Genomic DNA, 16,623 nt, shown 5'->3' on the forward strand with positions numbered 1-16,623 from the left:
ACCAGTCGCAGACTGTGAGCCTATGAATATGCAATTATTGCGGTTTCAATATTTGATGAAGCGCTTGCATATCTAACATGTAGTACATAGTTTGAATATTAAGTCGTTAACTGCTGTTGGTGAGACTTGAAATAGGATCGCGGAAGGAAATGTAAACTTTCTGCCTCAACTTGGTCCATTAAGAGCTTCTTATCGCTTTTGGATCGCATGGTGGTGTAATGTGACGCAATCTTGCTTTAATGTTTTTGGAACCATGAGATTTGCGGTCAAATACGTATTAAATTTTTTTGGATCTAGAGTTAATTACATTCAGTGACTTAATAAGATGCAAGGTGGCCTACCTGAGCCAATGACCAGGAATGACAGCTGCAAACGTTATGTGACCAGCACCAGCACTCGTATAAATCAGTAGACTTTATTTACCGTGTAGTGATTACAGTAGAGTTGTGTTCAGGCGCACGACAAGGACTACGACATCTGCGGCGAGGGCGAGCCGGCGTGCGAGTACTACGTGCAGCTCGGCACGGCGTTCCCGCGCCGCGCGCTCGCCGCCACCGTGCAGCTCGTCAACCACAGGTACACTCCGTCACCTCCAACCAAACCAATAGCAAAGGTTACATCGTTGCTGCGATCAAAAGCCAACTGTATTTTTAATAAACACTCAATATTTCCCCATTCACTGAAAACTATTCCAATATTCGCATCGGTTTTCATATTTTTTATAGCTTGTGACCTGTTGCAAACACGATTAGCGCTCACAACAACTCTCGAAGTGAATATTCACAGACAAAAGGACTCATTACTTGTTCCATTGCTGTTACTTCGGTTAAATAAACTTTATGGAATTCTTATGTAGCTACTGTTCTTTTTATTTTTGTTATTATTTTAATTACATAACTATCATGAACCAATTTTTTTTACTTATCTCACTTCTGGACAAAGTTTTCTTCACATACATGAGGATAAAAGATTTTAAACGTTTCTCATTTTCAACGCCTACTAGTCCTAGTCACAGAATATTGCTAAGTACATACAAACCCTGGTGGTTGCCAACACGTAGACCAAGAAGAGCTTTTCGATCAGTTCCCTCGATAATTAGCCACAACTCAGCTCCCATATAAAAATATGAAAGGCTATGGGGGAGACGTGAACCCTGTGGCGAGTGAGTACAGAGAGTGTGTTGCAGCCCGGTGGTGTACTCGTACTACTGGAGCGTGCGGCCGTGGGGCGAGTGCTCGTGCTGGACGGACGACGCCGCGTCCGACGCCGCCATGTGCGACGCCGCGCTCGACGCCAGGGACGAAGCTCAAGAGGTTACTCTCTATCTACAACTACTTAACATCTTCTGCTTTCACAACCACTAAAAAGTAGTCCAAACAGTTTATGTCCAAAGCATTATGCTAAATTGTTCTAAAGAAGAAGAATTAAACAGCATATCAGCATTGAGACTATCGCAAAGTAGTAAAGATTAAGACGGAGTAAGGTCCAGATAAAGGTTGTACGTGACTGCCATTTTGCACATTATACAACTTTAGGTTCAGCCATCGAGTAACGAAGTAACATGTAGCGAGATCATTATCTCGTCCGTGCCTTGACCCACATTGAGTGGATGCTTTCCTCACTAAATGTATTCACAGTAATTAAGAACTCCTCTTAATTATAAAAGTTGCTGCAGTAAAGAATCCTAATTTACATCAAAGGAGCCGCGTCCACGGCTATTTGTGCTTTCCGAAAATTGCGTCGGTAATTAAAAAATTGAGGACATTAAACGAAAGTTATGTACATCGTAAACAAGACATAGAGAGCTACTTTAACAACTTTGTTAATTATTTAGTAGCTACGTTACTTTCAGGATTACTTCATTTATTCATAGATTATTTATGGGATTCTCTTTTAGTGCAAAAAAATGTTAATGATAATTATGTTCTCTGATAATTAGATCTGTCTATGAGAACAGTCCATCAGCAGGTCGTTGTCAGACATGTGATAAGTGTTGCTGTTGGAGTAGTGCTGAGCTGCATGTTGCGCAGAACCGGTCGGCGTGGGAGCGGCGCGGCGAGAGCGCGGCGCTGGTGCTGGTGGAGCCGGCGCGCGGCGCCATCCTGCCGCGCGCGACGTGCGCGCTGCACGTGCGCGTGCCCGACGTGGGCGCGCGCCTCGGCCTGCAGCGCGCCGTGCTCATGTAACCACCCAGTCCGCTGCACCACCATCTCACATCATTACTCAATTCATATTCGCTTTATACAATATTATCGAGATCAGGCCAGCCTCCCATTATACTCAGTGCATGATTCATTTAAACATTTAAATATTTTGGATTATCTATAACTAAGTAATTGAATGCTGTGAGTTCGAGAGATTCCGATATTGTCGAAACTGAGGGTAACGTTGTCCTGCAGGTTGATACTGAAGGGCATACCGAGAGAGAGCTTCCCGCCGGACTACGAGCCCATGATCGTCAGCACAGAGGAGGTGGAGACCGAGTCCATACCCGGCGTCGAGGTAACTCTCACACTAACAAGCACGGAACTTAGACAACTTAGCATTCGAGACGACATCGTAATATAACGATGGTCATAAAATATAAGGTACATTACCTGTAGCCGGGCGTCCGATACAACTGAGATTTGGAACAAATAGCAGCCATTACAGGCGTGCAGCACATAAAGCGGCGGGTTTAACGACCGCAGTCGCGGGACGATATACGACGCAATCGGTTAAAAGGATTCCAGTTTTCCTCAATCATTTGTAACACGCGAGAACTACGCGATTTTCTTTACATGCTCGTGTAATTCCGTCGCGCTGTACGAAATGTCATCACATATTTATCACGTTAAATGTGCTGAAGATGTGTCAGTTTTATTGTGAGGAAGGTGGGAACAACACTTCCTCGAACTCGTTTACGAATAGTTCAAAATAAAATCGTACTTTAATTTTAGACCATCATTCTATAAATGCCTGTAACAATATTTACTTTAATTGAAAAACTTTTGATCCAATTACGACCTAGTTAATTAAAATGAGCCAGACTATTTCTGGTAAAAACATACCTACATAGCATTCTCTGAATTTACTCAAAAGTAGAATTGACTGAAATTCTTGTTAAACTTGGTCTCACTGTTTCTGGCCAGTCATTATTTGTCAAGCATGTGATAGCACTAGGCAGTAGGTATGTCGGCAGTAGACGAGAGTGAAGTGGTTGTGCGCAGTCGGAGCGGCGCGAGGTGTGCGAGGTGGTGTGCGCGCAGATGGAGGTGTGGTGGGACGTGGTGCCGCTGCGCTTCGTGCTGCTGCCGCCCGTCGTGCCGCTGCACCACTCGCGCAGGTCACCTTCACATATTGTTCCACTCTCTCAGTTCACTGTGGCCACTCCTCACCCACTTGCCAACCAACAGTTAACTTATTTAGCCACTAAAGTCACCCCTGGGACCTGAGTACGTCGATACACTGCTTAATATGCGTATACGTATTTGTGTAACTTGTATAGATATGAATGTATGTATGTCACTGTATGTGTGTGGTGTAGACGCGAGTCGGTGTCGGTGGAGCTGACGGCGACGCAGCTGTTCGGCGTGTGTGGCGCGCGCGTGGCGTGGCGCACGCCGACGCGCGTGCCGCCGCCCGCGCCGCTGCAGCTCGCGCCCGCGCAGCACTGCTCCGTCGCGCTCGCCTACCCGCTGCCCGGCCTGCCCAACCACTTCCCCGAGACAGACCTCATCACGTGAGACATTACTATATACTATATACATTTATAATTGCCATACAGGCCTCGTCATTCTTAAAAACATTATTTGCTCTTTGAGAGAATTTTAAATTTCTTTCAGAAACTAACTCGACTGTTAACTGAACTAGAAACTCTGATTTCTACCCGTCAATTACACTTAAATAATTTACAAACTCATTTAAATTTAAAACCCGAAATACCTCATTTCGAAGAAGTCCAATTTGAAAGCGCGAACTCGTTATATTGGAGAGGATTATTTACTTCCTACGTCTTCGACAAGTAAGTTCGCAGCTAGTCCAAGTTGAAGTCAAAGCTGGTGCACCGCAAACAACGTTAATTAACTGCCACCAACACAATTTCCTGTTCTGTTGGTAAACCTTATTAGATGTTCACGCAACTTTCGCACACAGTCCGCTGCGCTTGTCTTCTTATACTTTGTGAGGCTTGTCTTAGAGAGTGCTCTCACTGGAAATATGTTCGTTTAGCGAGTCGTTTGTAATGCGAGGCACAGCGCGACGCTCGCTCAGCCTGAATGTAACTCATTTCATTTTGAGAAGAATCATTACGACGTTTTATGGGGTCTGCGCTCCGGAATCAATCACAATCGTGTCGACTGAGTTGTGCACGGAATAACTTAGTAGCAAATGCAGGGAAATCTTAATTTATTACGTTATCATTGAACATCCTTAAAAATATGATTAAAGGGAAGGGACGGAAAAACACCCATTTTGAAATATTCTGCAATTACTTAAAACAGCTGAAGAAATGTTTTTTGTATTAATCCTTGAAGACTTCAGGTTACATTAAGGGCTGCGTGCGTTACCTTGGGAGAATATAGCTCAACACAGAGAGTGACTGGCAAGTATCCGGAGCATCTAGTGAGTTCACGATAGCAATGATGAGAGCAGTAGGTGCAATTTTACAGCAGTCGCGGTTCCACAGTAGAGTGCACTGTGGGAGTGCCCATAACTGTAATATACTTGTGACGTCACACTTATATCTCCCTTTTATGTACTCTCTTATATATTCTCCTTATAAACTCCCAGATATACACTCTTATATACTCTTCTTATAAACTCCTACATGTACACTCTTTTGTATACTCTTCTTGTACCCGTATGTACTCACTTATCTACTCCCTGAATTTGACATATGTGAATTGTCAAACATGTGTTATGAATGCAGCGTCAAGTTTGGAGTGTGTTGCAGACTGGTGGCGGAGAACGCGGAGTGGCAGGCGCAGTGCGTGGTGCGGCGGCAGTGCAGCACGCGGCACCCCTCGCTGCGGCCGGCGCGCGCCTGGCTGGGCGTGGTGCCGCCCGCCGCGCGCATGCACCACGCGCTCAAGCTGCACAACGACACGCACGAGAAGGTACCGCACAACTACTGCACTTACCTTATCACTCTCTCCTTGTAAAACACTGGTACTCAGCCGCATCCGTTAAGACTGAAAACCGACCCCTACATAGTTGGGAAAAGGCTAGGCAGATGAAATGACAAAATGTTTGTAGGTATTACTTACGTAACACACAGTAAATTTCTTTACGCATTTAAATGGTGGACATTTGTATTCCAAGCGCGGGATTACTGCTATCGGAACTGTGAGTTGGCTTACATTTTCCTGACACTATGAATGAATTACAATTCTTTGAAAAGATTCCACCGAAGGACTAATTCGAGACGATTCATGAAATGGAACGTTTTATTGTTGACTCCACAATATCCCATCGGAATAACAATGAAATCTTAATGAAGTCAAATTCCGCTCAATAGCATCTGTTCCCGTTGATAGGGAACACTTCGCCGCGCGCCCTGACATTATCGTCGACTGAAGCGGTGATAAGCTCGACTTTATGTTCTCTATTTGCTGCACACTCACTGTGGCATTTAATGTCGGTAGCGATCAAGTTTAGTGCAGTTTACGTAACTGCTAAACGGATGTTTAAGCCGGTTCCCTCGTGTCATAGAGTGAGGTGTGGCATGTGACAGATCTGGTGGTGGGCGGAGGCGTTCCGGTGGTGGGGCGAGAACGAGCCGTCGCGCGCGTGCCGCGGGCGCCTGCCGTGCGAGCGCTGCCAGGAGCGCGCCTGCACGTGCGCGCTGCTGCGCCCCGCCACCGGCGCGCTCGCGCACGACCACGCCGCGGAGATCTGCTACGACGTCAACGCGCCGGAGGTAACACCACTCCCCGTCATATTACTCAACTCCTCTCGCTGATAATATTAGCTAATAGTTCTATCACATTTTCAAAGCAAGTAAACAAAGTAGTGAAAATGTCAAAGGGAAACATAATTTATTTGGGAACGTTACGGATTTAATCGCAATAAAATCCCTACATGAGTCAATGTAAGTCAGAAACAATATAACGGCGGGATACTTTTTACGATGACTGTTAAATGTCCGTCTCCACCGGTCGCAGTTACCTACAGAGCCAATTACTTTGATTCTTTGATCTGGAGCCGCGGTGAGAATACTCTCCTAGTTATTTAACTCCAACAAAAGCCTTAATGGTTTTGGTACATTAATCTTTCAGAGTAGGGTCAAAAAGGTTTTAAGCTAATCTTGATATTACCTTCTGGCAAAAAAAAATGTTTGGCCGGCTAGATTTTCGTCCTGGTATTAAATTCTTATTTGTCTCTTGTAATAGGGAACCGCTGAATAATACGCAGAAAACTGTAAAACCTTGTCGCCGTGTTTCACTTAAAAGTTTAAAGTTGGTCGTAAAAAGGGATTTATAACGGTCAGCGCTTGCTAAGAAGTAGTAAGAAGCAGCCCGCTCGCGCAAGTTTACGTGTCTCCCGGGAAACAACTTAAAGTTGTTCCAAACAACGTGCACAGCGACGCAGCGTGTATTCAATTAACATTTTCAAGTGTTTCCTATGGGAGGACGGCGCTGCGATATGACGCAATGCAAATACCAGCATTAAAGAACTTACTGGCGGATACTATAGTTTACTACGTAAAATTAATGGCGTTTCCTCCCTTTTGTTAAAATCGAGATTTTTTCGAATTCCGGGCTTTTGCATCTTCAAAGTGTATCTCGGGATTTTGATTATTCAAAAACTACCAAAGTACTATATTTGTTCTTCAGAAAGTCCTTTGTACAGAGAGTTCCCAGAACTTGCTCAAGCTATAATAGACTCGTTGCGAAGTTTATTGTTATAATTTTGATAGACCGACTTCTGATGCTCAGAAATCTCAGTCCTTTAGTGCCAAAGCTATCATACGTATGTACTTCAGAATTGGATATATAAATGTACTGCATGTTGCTTAAAAGATTGTCTAGACAACTAATAGACTGCAATAATGCCGAGATAGTCAATGTTGTTATCATCTCCCTCTTGATTAAACTTGAGAACACAAAACTGATTGTATAAGGTTCCACTGGGACAGCATGTACATGTGTGTGTGTAGCGCGACGGATGCGTGGCGACGCTGGTGCGCGTGCGGCGGCCGGGCGCGGACGTGGCGCACGCGGGCAGCGGCACCGGCGACTCCGCGCGCGCCGCGCTCGTCGCCTACCGCGTGCTCGCGCCGCGCCTCGTGCTGCGCGTGCTGCCCTGCGACGACGACACGCACACCGACGACTGTGAGTCTGCTGCCACTAGCGCACTGATGCTCAACATTGACATGACATGAGCGTGCACTGTGTGGCCAGGCACGTGCTTCGCGGCGGAGTGCGGCGCGGAGGGCGGCGCGCGCGGCTCGGCGCTGCTGCGGCCGCGCGCGGCGCTGGCGCTGGGCCGGCGCACGTGCTACCGCCTGCGCCTCACCAACATCACGCCGCTGCCCACCGCCGTGCACTTCGACAACAACACCGGCGAGTATCCACCATGTACCCCACATACAGGACTTCACTCGATACCTGCACACAATCATGTACATACCTACCTGCCTATTAAATAATCAAAACTCTGACATCAATTAGTAGTTTACATGGCCCGAGTAATATGGCACAAGGAATTTTAAGCCAAATTGTGTGCTTAGGTATTAAATCAACGTCCGACTCAGTTTCAGTTTCAATATTTCATTGACTTTCAGTAACAAGCTAGCTTGCAGATAAACGTTTAGGTAATTAAATAGGTAACTTAACAAATTGATGAACTTGGAAATGTAATTGGTTTCCTACAGACGTACTGTACTACCTATTTAAATCATATTAATGTCTAACAAGCTGTTACACCCCTCGCTACACCGGGTGAGTTCACAGAAACGATTAGCAGTGATGCTAATACTTCACTATAATAAAATAATCCGCTTGTCTATGTAATGTATTCCAGCTAATCAATGAGTTGGTACTACACAAACTGTGCACCTACTTCTAAGAAAACGAAAATGAAACTTTTTTTCTTACGTATTTCACATTTTTGATACACGTCCCGGGACGCGAAAAAATTATCATTGAATTCTCTTTGTAGAGAATGTGTGTTTGTGGCACAGCACGCCGCGCCGGGAAATTAGATAACGAGTAACACGTGCAGGTAATTTGCAAGCAAACAGGCGGCGGTAATTACACGAGTGTTTGTGCAAGTTTGTGAACTCAGCGCGGCCGGGCCGCGAAGGGCTGAATGTTCATGAAAACATTGTGTGTATCGCGGGGGCCTCTGCAGCGCAGAGCGGCCGCTCGCTTCACTTCAGACGCCCATGTTGATGCTTTCAATGTCGCCTTTCAATTCCTTTTCCTGTTATTCAATTGCCTTCGGTTAGCACTGGTTGCAAGTGATCGCGCTAGTGCCGCGCGCCCGCAGGCGAGGCCGCGCGGCGCGCTAGTCCGGCGGCACTAAGCTCTCCGCCGTACATGAGGGCGAGCTCCCGCTCCCTCGCACAAACTTTCTCTGTTGCTTCCTAAATGTTTTACTGAAACCCTGTTGCGAGCCCCGACACGGTAATGCTTTAATGTCATGACAGCTTTATCTATCTTTTAACCAAATATTTTCCTTCTTTGGATTGCAAAAATGTTTACTATTCAATTACTTTCTTAAACACAGAGAATAATATTCATGAAATGAAGCATAAGAAGTGCTTGTCTATCTGAAGTAAGTTAGACGTAATTATAACTCAAGTTTGATTAGTCTCGGATCGTTCTAGTTAATTAGGAAAATGGCTGTAATTTCATCAAAGCTTTGAATTTCGCAGTAAAATAACATTGCTGTTATTGGATGCCGGCGACGTTTCAATAAAAACCAATTACAATAAAAAGCGAGCGTCTCACAATAAATGATTAACCTTTTATTTGTGAAGTGCGCGAGCAAAGCGACTAGTCGCTGCCGCCTCGCACAGTCAGCGTATTTCTATATTGTTGTCGTACAATAGCGCGCGGCACTGCACCGACACGTCACAGAACTGCCACCCGGGGCAATCACTTCTGCACGCGCTACCACGAGGATACATCAGAGAACACTCATGACACAAACACATACCTATTTCAGCAACGGAAGAATACTGCAAACCCATTGGGAGCAGAAAGGTTGTGATATCTCACTGGTTTAATCGATTATAAAATATTAAAATAGTTGAATAAAATCATTTTATTTATATATGTAGTTTCCATTTCCAGGTGTGAAGTGTCGTTGTACTTCTATGTTAGTACTTCCATAATTTTCCATTATTTAAGAAGCTAGTTCCTGTTAAACTGGCTGGGGCAAGTTGTCTCAAACAACTGGCGTGTACTCGCAGCTAAGCTTGGATGAGCATCGAGCAGCCATCACGTATTCCGTGTGTGCGCGTGTCACAACGCGTCAATGTCACAAGCCATTTGCATCAATCAGATTCACGACAAGCTAATAGCATCTTCAACGCTCACTCTTTGCCAACTGTTCCACTAAAAGTTTCATTTGAAACCGCGCTGTTATCACAAGATAACACTATCTCGATCACTGAAATCCGATAAATTCTCGTCTCGGCGCTGAAATCACTGAACTTTGACATTCTCCTCATTTATTTACTTGACATTACACGACGATCTCTTTTCAGCCGATATGACAAAGTACCCCCCAACATTTATCATCAGATTATCCATAGCACCACATTATATTATAACATTTTATTACGATAGCAAATTGTAGTTCTAACACTGCGTAGAGATCTTTTAAGCACAATTCTATTTCTGCTCTCCCGAGGATTCTCTGGAGAGCATCGTCCGCTCGCTTTATTGCTGCCCGAGGAAGCTTTTGACGAATAAAAGTTTATGTTACTTAGTGACGAAACAGATGTTTTCATCCACGCAACAGCCGCTACAACGATGAAATGGTTTAACTGATGTTGTAATGGGTTTTAATCCATTATCCTCAACAATAATCCTCTAAACTTGCAGAAAGGGAAATTTTGCATAGGTACACGTGTTTTATAAGAGTTTACACAAATAGTGTGTATTGCAGAGGACAGTGAGGTGCTGAAGGTGAAGTTCAACCCGAGCGAGTTCCGCGTGCGCCCCTACGCCGAGGTGGAGGTGCGGGTGAGTCTACTGCACACATTATACACAGCTAACTGCCAGCGTTTGTATGCTCGCGTAATTTGATACATAATAACGTAAACTACCAGTGCCGCGAGCCAGTATAATTACAAACACAGGATGTAATGCGGACGCATTACTCGCAACCAGATTAAATGTTCCGATCTAATTACAAAATGAACATTAGAATTGAAATGAATCTAACGCAGCGTTGAATTTCATATCATGTTTCATAATTGTTTGAAATTATTTTACTATGTTTAATGCAAAGGCAAATTGTTTGTTCTTTGATAACGGTTGTGTCGGAAACTAAGGCGGTGTAAAACAGAAGGGCTAAACGAAATAAAATCAAGTAAAAGCCACCACTCTTACTGAGTAACATCGAGGCTTCGATTCGTCCCTCGGCCCCTCGGAGTTCGCTCCGAACATTCTGTTATTACTCGTGTTTTTTAGAAATGTTGTCTTTATTAGTGAAATACAAACTCCTCCGACGCGAAATCCAACGCTTGCTTCTTCGCCACACGTCCTACTGAATTTTATAGTTTTGTAACTTTGTGAAGCTATAATCAAATTTTATGGTCAGAAAATTTGTAAGGTGTGAAATCTCTGGAGAATGAATATTTTGTAGGAAGTGATAACAGTTTTGTGTTATAGTGTATACTAGTGAATAAGGTGTCAAGTCAATCAAGGCACTGTCTAGAAACACGGTCTCATTTTTCAGAAATAAGGAACAAAATCTTCCAAATCCTCGTCCCACAGAAACACGGAGATGTTTGTAAAAGTAAAATCAATTCCAAATACGAGTTCTTACAATCGCTGTCGTCAACTGCAATAAACAGTTGCACGTCAATCTGTTTGTCGTTCATTTCTACATGAACTCAGATGCAAACATTCTGTCTGTGCGGCCGGACGAGGCTCGCTATATATTATCAATACACGTTATAGCAAGTAGCTGTGATGTCGTCAAGTGTTGCATTGTCTTTACAGGAGAACAGGAGATAGCAATATAGAATACTGATTCAATTAGAATGTATCATCAGTCCTTCAGGCTGCAATGAAATATCAACATAGAACACACGGCGCTGTGTGTGTGATGTGGGTACGCGGCGTGTATCCCACTAGGCGCAGCTTATCCTTTAAGCCGCTCTCAGTGCGCGCTGTTCAAATGGCTTCTGTTTGTCGTTGCCAACTTGCTTCAGTTTCGCCAACAATTTGAGCCTCGGGGAGTACCGCTTATAAACAAGCTATTGTAAGAAAACTTCTACTTGTAACGAGTTTAAGTAAACGTTATGAATTGAAGTTGGTTTCTTGGTAAACTATACTTATTATAATTTTTCCGCTATGTAAGTTGAAATACATTATTGAAAAGGATCTGAAGAAGACACAATTATCATCCCAGACGACCCAGGACAGACCGTCCTGGCGAAGATTGACCAGAAGGGCTGACCCCAAGTAAATAGGATAAAGGCCAGGCAGAAGAAGAAGAGTAAGTTGAAATACAACGTCGGGACTGAGCTGTATGCAAGAACTTTAACATAGAGTATATGTTATTGAGAACAGGTCTGTTTGATCTTTCAAATGGTTCACATTGAACAGGCTCGGCGATACGTTTACAATGAGCCGCCATTACTTCAGCTCCGGGGTCCCGCCGGACAGAGTTACAAGTTCCCAATTAGTTTCAGGTGTAATATCCATTCAACAAACACAAAAAGGCTACGAATTCAAATTGAAGTGGATTTCATTCAGAACACGGCACTAATGACGCTCGTTTCATTTGTTCGTGTATCTCTGTGAAAGCTGTTCGTTTGTTTCCATGAATTCATAGCCGAAGTAACATAATACCCCGTCTCTACAATATGTATACGGAATGGAGTGAAATAACAATTGTAATAAATATGTATATGTTACTAGCAAGCTACACTTTTGTGAATAGATTTTTGATATTAATCGAGATAGAGCTTTCTAATTGAAAAATATTGGCAAGATTCAACCTCCATCATAAAATAAACACGAACAAAGTATGTTCGTAATACAGCACATGCTCAGTTCTGACAAGTACTTGCTGGCATCAGTAAATATACATGATTATGTATGTGTTTAGCTTTAATGAATGCAGATGTTCCATCCAGTGTTCAGACAGATTAAGCTATTCATGTCCATCAATAATACATGAGCGAGTGTTGCCGCGAGCTGTGACCTGCACTACGTGCCGAGCGATGCGTTACACACGCGTGCCATTCCCTCGCCCGATGATATTCGTATTCAGCTATCCCGTGCCTTTAGGCAAAGCCTTCAATGTCACCCTGTGGATAATATTAATATTACACACACATAATATTACGCACAGCATGACGTCACGGAGCTAATGACAATCTATGTCATCCCTCGGGGCACTGCGCACTGGTTTACGACCGACCCAGCTCCCACATAAGCTACATATTTTTACACCTTTTTTAATTCCGAAATGATGAAATACGAGCAATGGCATTACTTTAGATAAATGCGAGTTTATTCCTAGAGGAAACGATGTACCTTTATAATATAGAGCCTGAAAAGCGGCTACATTTTTACCTAATGGGATTTCTGTTGAAAGTAAGAAAAATATAACTCAGTATTGCGCGCGTGCCCACTGAGTTAATTGCCTACGTGTGTGTGTGTGTGTGTGTGTATGTGTGACCAGGTACCGGCAGGGTGTGTTATCTAAAATAGGTTTACAAGTGAACACATAAATACATACATACACACCTTATTGCCTGCGTGTAGGTGCGAGGTATTGAAACTTTTTTGCTGGGTTTCAGTCCAAACTGGATCGGTAAATGTGAAAATAATGTTCTTACTAAAATTAGGCACAGTGCCAGGCTGTCGAACGTTTCATAAAAGTGCCCCTTGAAGGCTGTAATGGAAATTTGCGTGATGAACGTTCTAATGAGAGTACAGAGTTTGTTTGATGTTAGCACGCTACCATGTTGTGGGTACTGTGGTGCTGCAAGCTGTCTTTGCGACGCGGACAGAGCCGACGCCTCGGCCATGCGGCATCTATTGCTGCGTTTCACTCGGTTCTCTGTGCATTTCAATACTATAATAGTACCTACATATTTCCCCATGTTGAAAGATTCACTATAATTATATCATTCAGATCATATATTTCATTTTTCGTACAGAGGTGGTTTTTAGTATTCCTTTAAGACATAATTCGGATTACATATACCTTAAATTAAACAGTTCGCATCTATCACAAGTTAAATCTAAAACCAAGTGTAGTTATAGACATTAAATTCCTATAGAGTGTCGTGATTCGTGCAATTCTCCTCTTTTCGGGCGCCTCCGTCGCACGCGCTTTAACTCCATCTTCTTATAGAACTAAGCCCTTTGTTCACTTGGACACACCACCGCACAGGAAATATAGAATTTTTAGTCAAAAAGTCAGCGGATTTTTTTGATCTTCATTTTTATATTTTTTGTACAACAAAAGTAGTTTATCCGTAAGAATCTCCAAAAGGTTAGAGTGAACTAGTTAATTCGATTTGGAAGACGCCTTTATTTTGGATGCCCTTGTTTGGAAATAAAACTTCTGTTTGTTCTACCGCGTGACAGCGCTTAACTTTAATAAACAACCAGCATAATAGCCGCCCTCTGTTTAGTATAACTTTTACCAAATGGAACATCTCGCGATATGAAAAGATTCCACGTTATGTGTGTGTTCGCGGCCGTGTGTACACTCGTACAGGGTACATGTGTGAGTACACTCTGTTGTGCCAATTCAGAGCAAATGAGCGTCGTTACATCTTCACTCAGTTAGTTAAATACAATAAAACTAAATCGAAATGTAATCGACGCACTGAGCTCGTTCACTACAGACGCGGTGTCGTTAACGTTCATTGGATGCTATCTAGATTTTATTTTAACAGATGTTTTTCATATTCTGTATTCTATTTTCGGCAAAACGACAATCGGGGCAAAAGGTATAATATTGTTACTTTTTTTTCTTTAACGAGTAAAATATTTAAACCAATTCTGGTATTCGCGTTATTAATATTGATAGCTAAATTATACAGTTTAATTGATTTGAAATACATTCCTCGTTCATTACTACTCACTAAAGATGATATAAATGGTTTGATTCCAGTGAGAGTGTTGGAACACTTTGCTTGATTTTATACGTTGGTTGTTTTGATGGAATAACATCTCATCTTGTACCGAAATTATCTTATTTTGTTGGAAGTTAAGAACAACAATAACGTTTGGTGGAGTTATGAACTTTCCCAGAGAGGCTTTCCTTGTTCACGACTTTAATAGCATCGGCCTTTCAACAAATATTAACAAATTATAAACGAGAGAAGACAACCAAGTTCATGCCTTTACTTGTAATGATTAAACTTAATAAACATACATCACTTACTGAAACTACTGTTTTTTGCCCGTTCTTCTCCATAGGAAGCTACTTTTGGAATGGTCAACTAGAATCAAACTTAGTTATAATTTTGACGTTCATAAGTGCTTGTAAAGGCCTAAATGAAATAAATGATTTGACTTTGACTTTGACTTTGACTTTGTGATCGTCTTCTTTTTAATATAAGTACGTTAGCTATATCTCGAACAAACCTTCCCATATTTTGCATTTTTGATGTAATTTATATTGAAACCGCTGTGAAAACTGTTCATTAAATTTCTTAATACAATCTTCGGGCACTCTGTAGATATGTTTCAGTATATGATTGAGATACAGAGAGTGAGTGTGCACAGGTGGTGGTGGAGGCGCGGCGCGTGTGCGGGCGGCGCGTGTTTGTGTGCCGAGCGCGAGTCGAGCGCGCGCACCGCCCGCTCTACCTGCTCATCGACACCGCCATCGACGTAACTATGCACGCCCACCTACCTGGCACTACACCCCACACTGCAGCACCACACACAACCCTCGCGCGCACCGCCCGCTCTACCTGCTCATCGACACCGCCATCGACGTAACTATGCACGCCCACCTACCTGGCACTACACCCCACACTGCAGCACCACACACAACCCTCGCGCGCACCGCCCGCTCTACCTGCTCATCGACACCGCCATCGACGTAACTATGCACGCCCACCTACCTGGCACTACACCCCACACCGCAGCACCACACAACCCTCGCGCACCGCCCGCTCTACCTGCTCATCGACACCGCCATCGACGTAACTATGCACGCCCACCTACCTGGCACTACACCCCACACTGCAGCACAGCACCACACACAACCCTCGCGCGCACCGCCCGCTCTACCTGCTCATCGACACCGCCATCGACGTAACTATGCACGCCCACCTACCTGGCACTACACCCCACACCGCAGCACACCACCACAACCTCGCGCGCACCGCCCGCTCTACCTGCTCATCGACACCGCCATCGACGTAACTATGCACGCCCACCTACCTGGCACTACACCCCACACTGCAGCACCACACACAACCCTCGCGCGCACCGCCCGCTCTACCTGCTCATCGACACCGCCATCGACGTAACTATGCACGCCCACCTACCTGGCACTACACCCCACACTGCAGCACCACACACAACCCCGCGCGCACCGCCCGCTCTACCTGCTCATCGACACCGCCATCGACGTAACTATGCACGCCCACCTACCTGGCACTACACCCCACCGCAGCACCACACACAACCCCGCGCGCACCGCCCGCTCTACCTGCTCATCGACACCGCCATCGACGTAACATGCACGCCCACCTACCTGGCACTACACCCCACACCGCAGCACCACACACAACCCTCGCGCGCACCGCCCGCTCTACCTGCTCATCGACACCGCCATCGACGTAACTATGCACGCCCACCTACCTGGCACTACACCCCACACTGCAGCACAGCACCACACACAACCTCGCGCGCGCACCGCCCGCTCTACCTGCTCATCGACACCGCCATCGACGTAACTATGCACGCCCACCTACCTGGCACTACACCCCACACTGCAGCACAGCACCACACACAACCCTCGCGCGCACCGCCCGCTCTACCTGCTCATCGACACCGCCATCGACGTAACTATGCACGCCCACCTACCTGGCACTACACCCCACACTGCAGCACCACACAACCCCGCGCGCACCGCCCGCTCTACCTGCTCATCGACACCGCCATCGACGTAACTATGCACGCCCACCTACCTGGCACTACACCCCACACTGCAGCACCACACACAACCCCGCGCGCACCGCCCGCTCTACCTGCTCATCGACACCGCCATCGACGTAACTATGCACGCCCACCTACCTGGCACTACACCCCACACTGCAGCACCACACACAACCCCGCGCGCACCGCCCGCTCTACCTGCTCATCGACACCGCCATCGACGTAACTATGCACGCCCACCTACCTGGCACTACACCCCACACCGCAGCACCACACAACCCCGCGCGCACCGCCCGCTCTACCTGCTCATCGACACCGC

General features: G+C 45.1%; 1 protein-coding gene across 1 annotated transcript in view; it reads left to right on the forward strand.

The window, feature by feature from the left end:
* LOC110379716 (uncharacterized) overlaps positions 1–16,623 on the forward strand; it is a 32,453-nt gene that overhangs the window by 13,979 nt on the left and 1,851 nt on the right. The window contains exons 9-22 of the mRNA XM_064035824.1: positions 455–576; positions 1,187–1,313; positions 2,031–2,182; positions 2,400–2,502; positions 3,210–3,325; positions 3,527–3,721; positions 4,934–5,096; positions 5,714–5,899; positions 7,139–7,313; positions 7,383–7,559; positions 7,899–7,922; positions 10,102–10,178; positions 14,919–15,133; positions 15,609–16,314. Of these exons, the coding sequence (XP_063891894.1) occupies positions 455–576; positions 1,187–1,313; positions 2,031–2,182; positions 2,400–2,502; positions 3,210–3,325; positions 3,527–3,721; positions 4,934–5,096; positions 5,714–5,899; positions 7,139–7,313; positions 7,383–7,559; positions 7,899–7,922; positions 10,102–10,178; positions 14,919–15,133; positions 15,609–16,314 (2,538 nt within the window). The remainder of the gene's footprint in view (positions 1–454; positions 577–1,186; positions 1,314–2,030; positions 2,183–2,399; positions 2,503–3,209; positions 3,326–3,526; positions 3,722–4,933; positions 5,097–5,713; positions 5,900–7,138; positions 7,314–7,382; positions 7,560–7,898; positions 7,923–10,101; positions 10,179–14,918; positions 15,134–15,608; positions 16,315–16,623) is intronic.

Source organism: Helicoverpa armigera, chromosome 8, assembly GCF_030705265.1.
Source record: "Helicoverpa armigera isolate CAAS_96S chromosome 8, ASM3070526v1, whole genome shotgun sequence".
NCBI lineage: Eukaryota > Metazoa > Arthropoda > Insecta > Lepidoptera > Noctuidae > Helicoverpa > Helicoverpa armigera.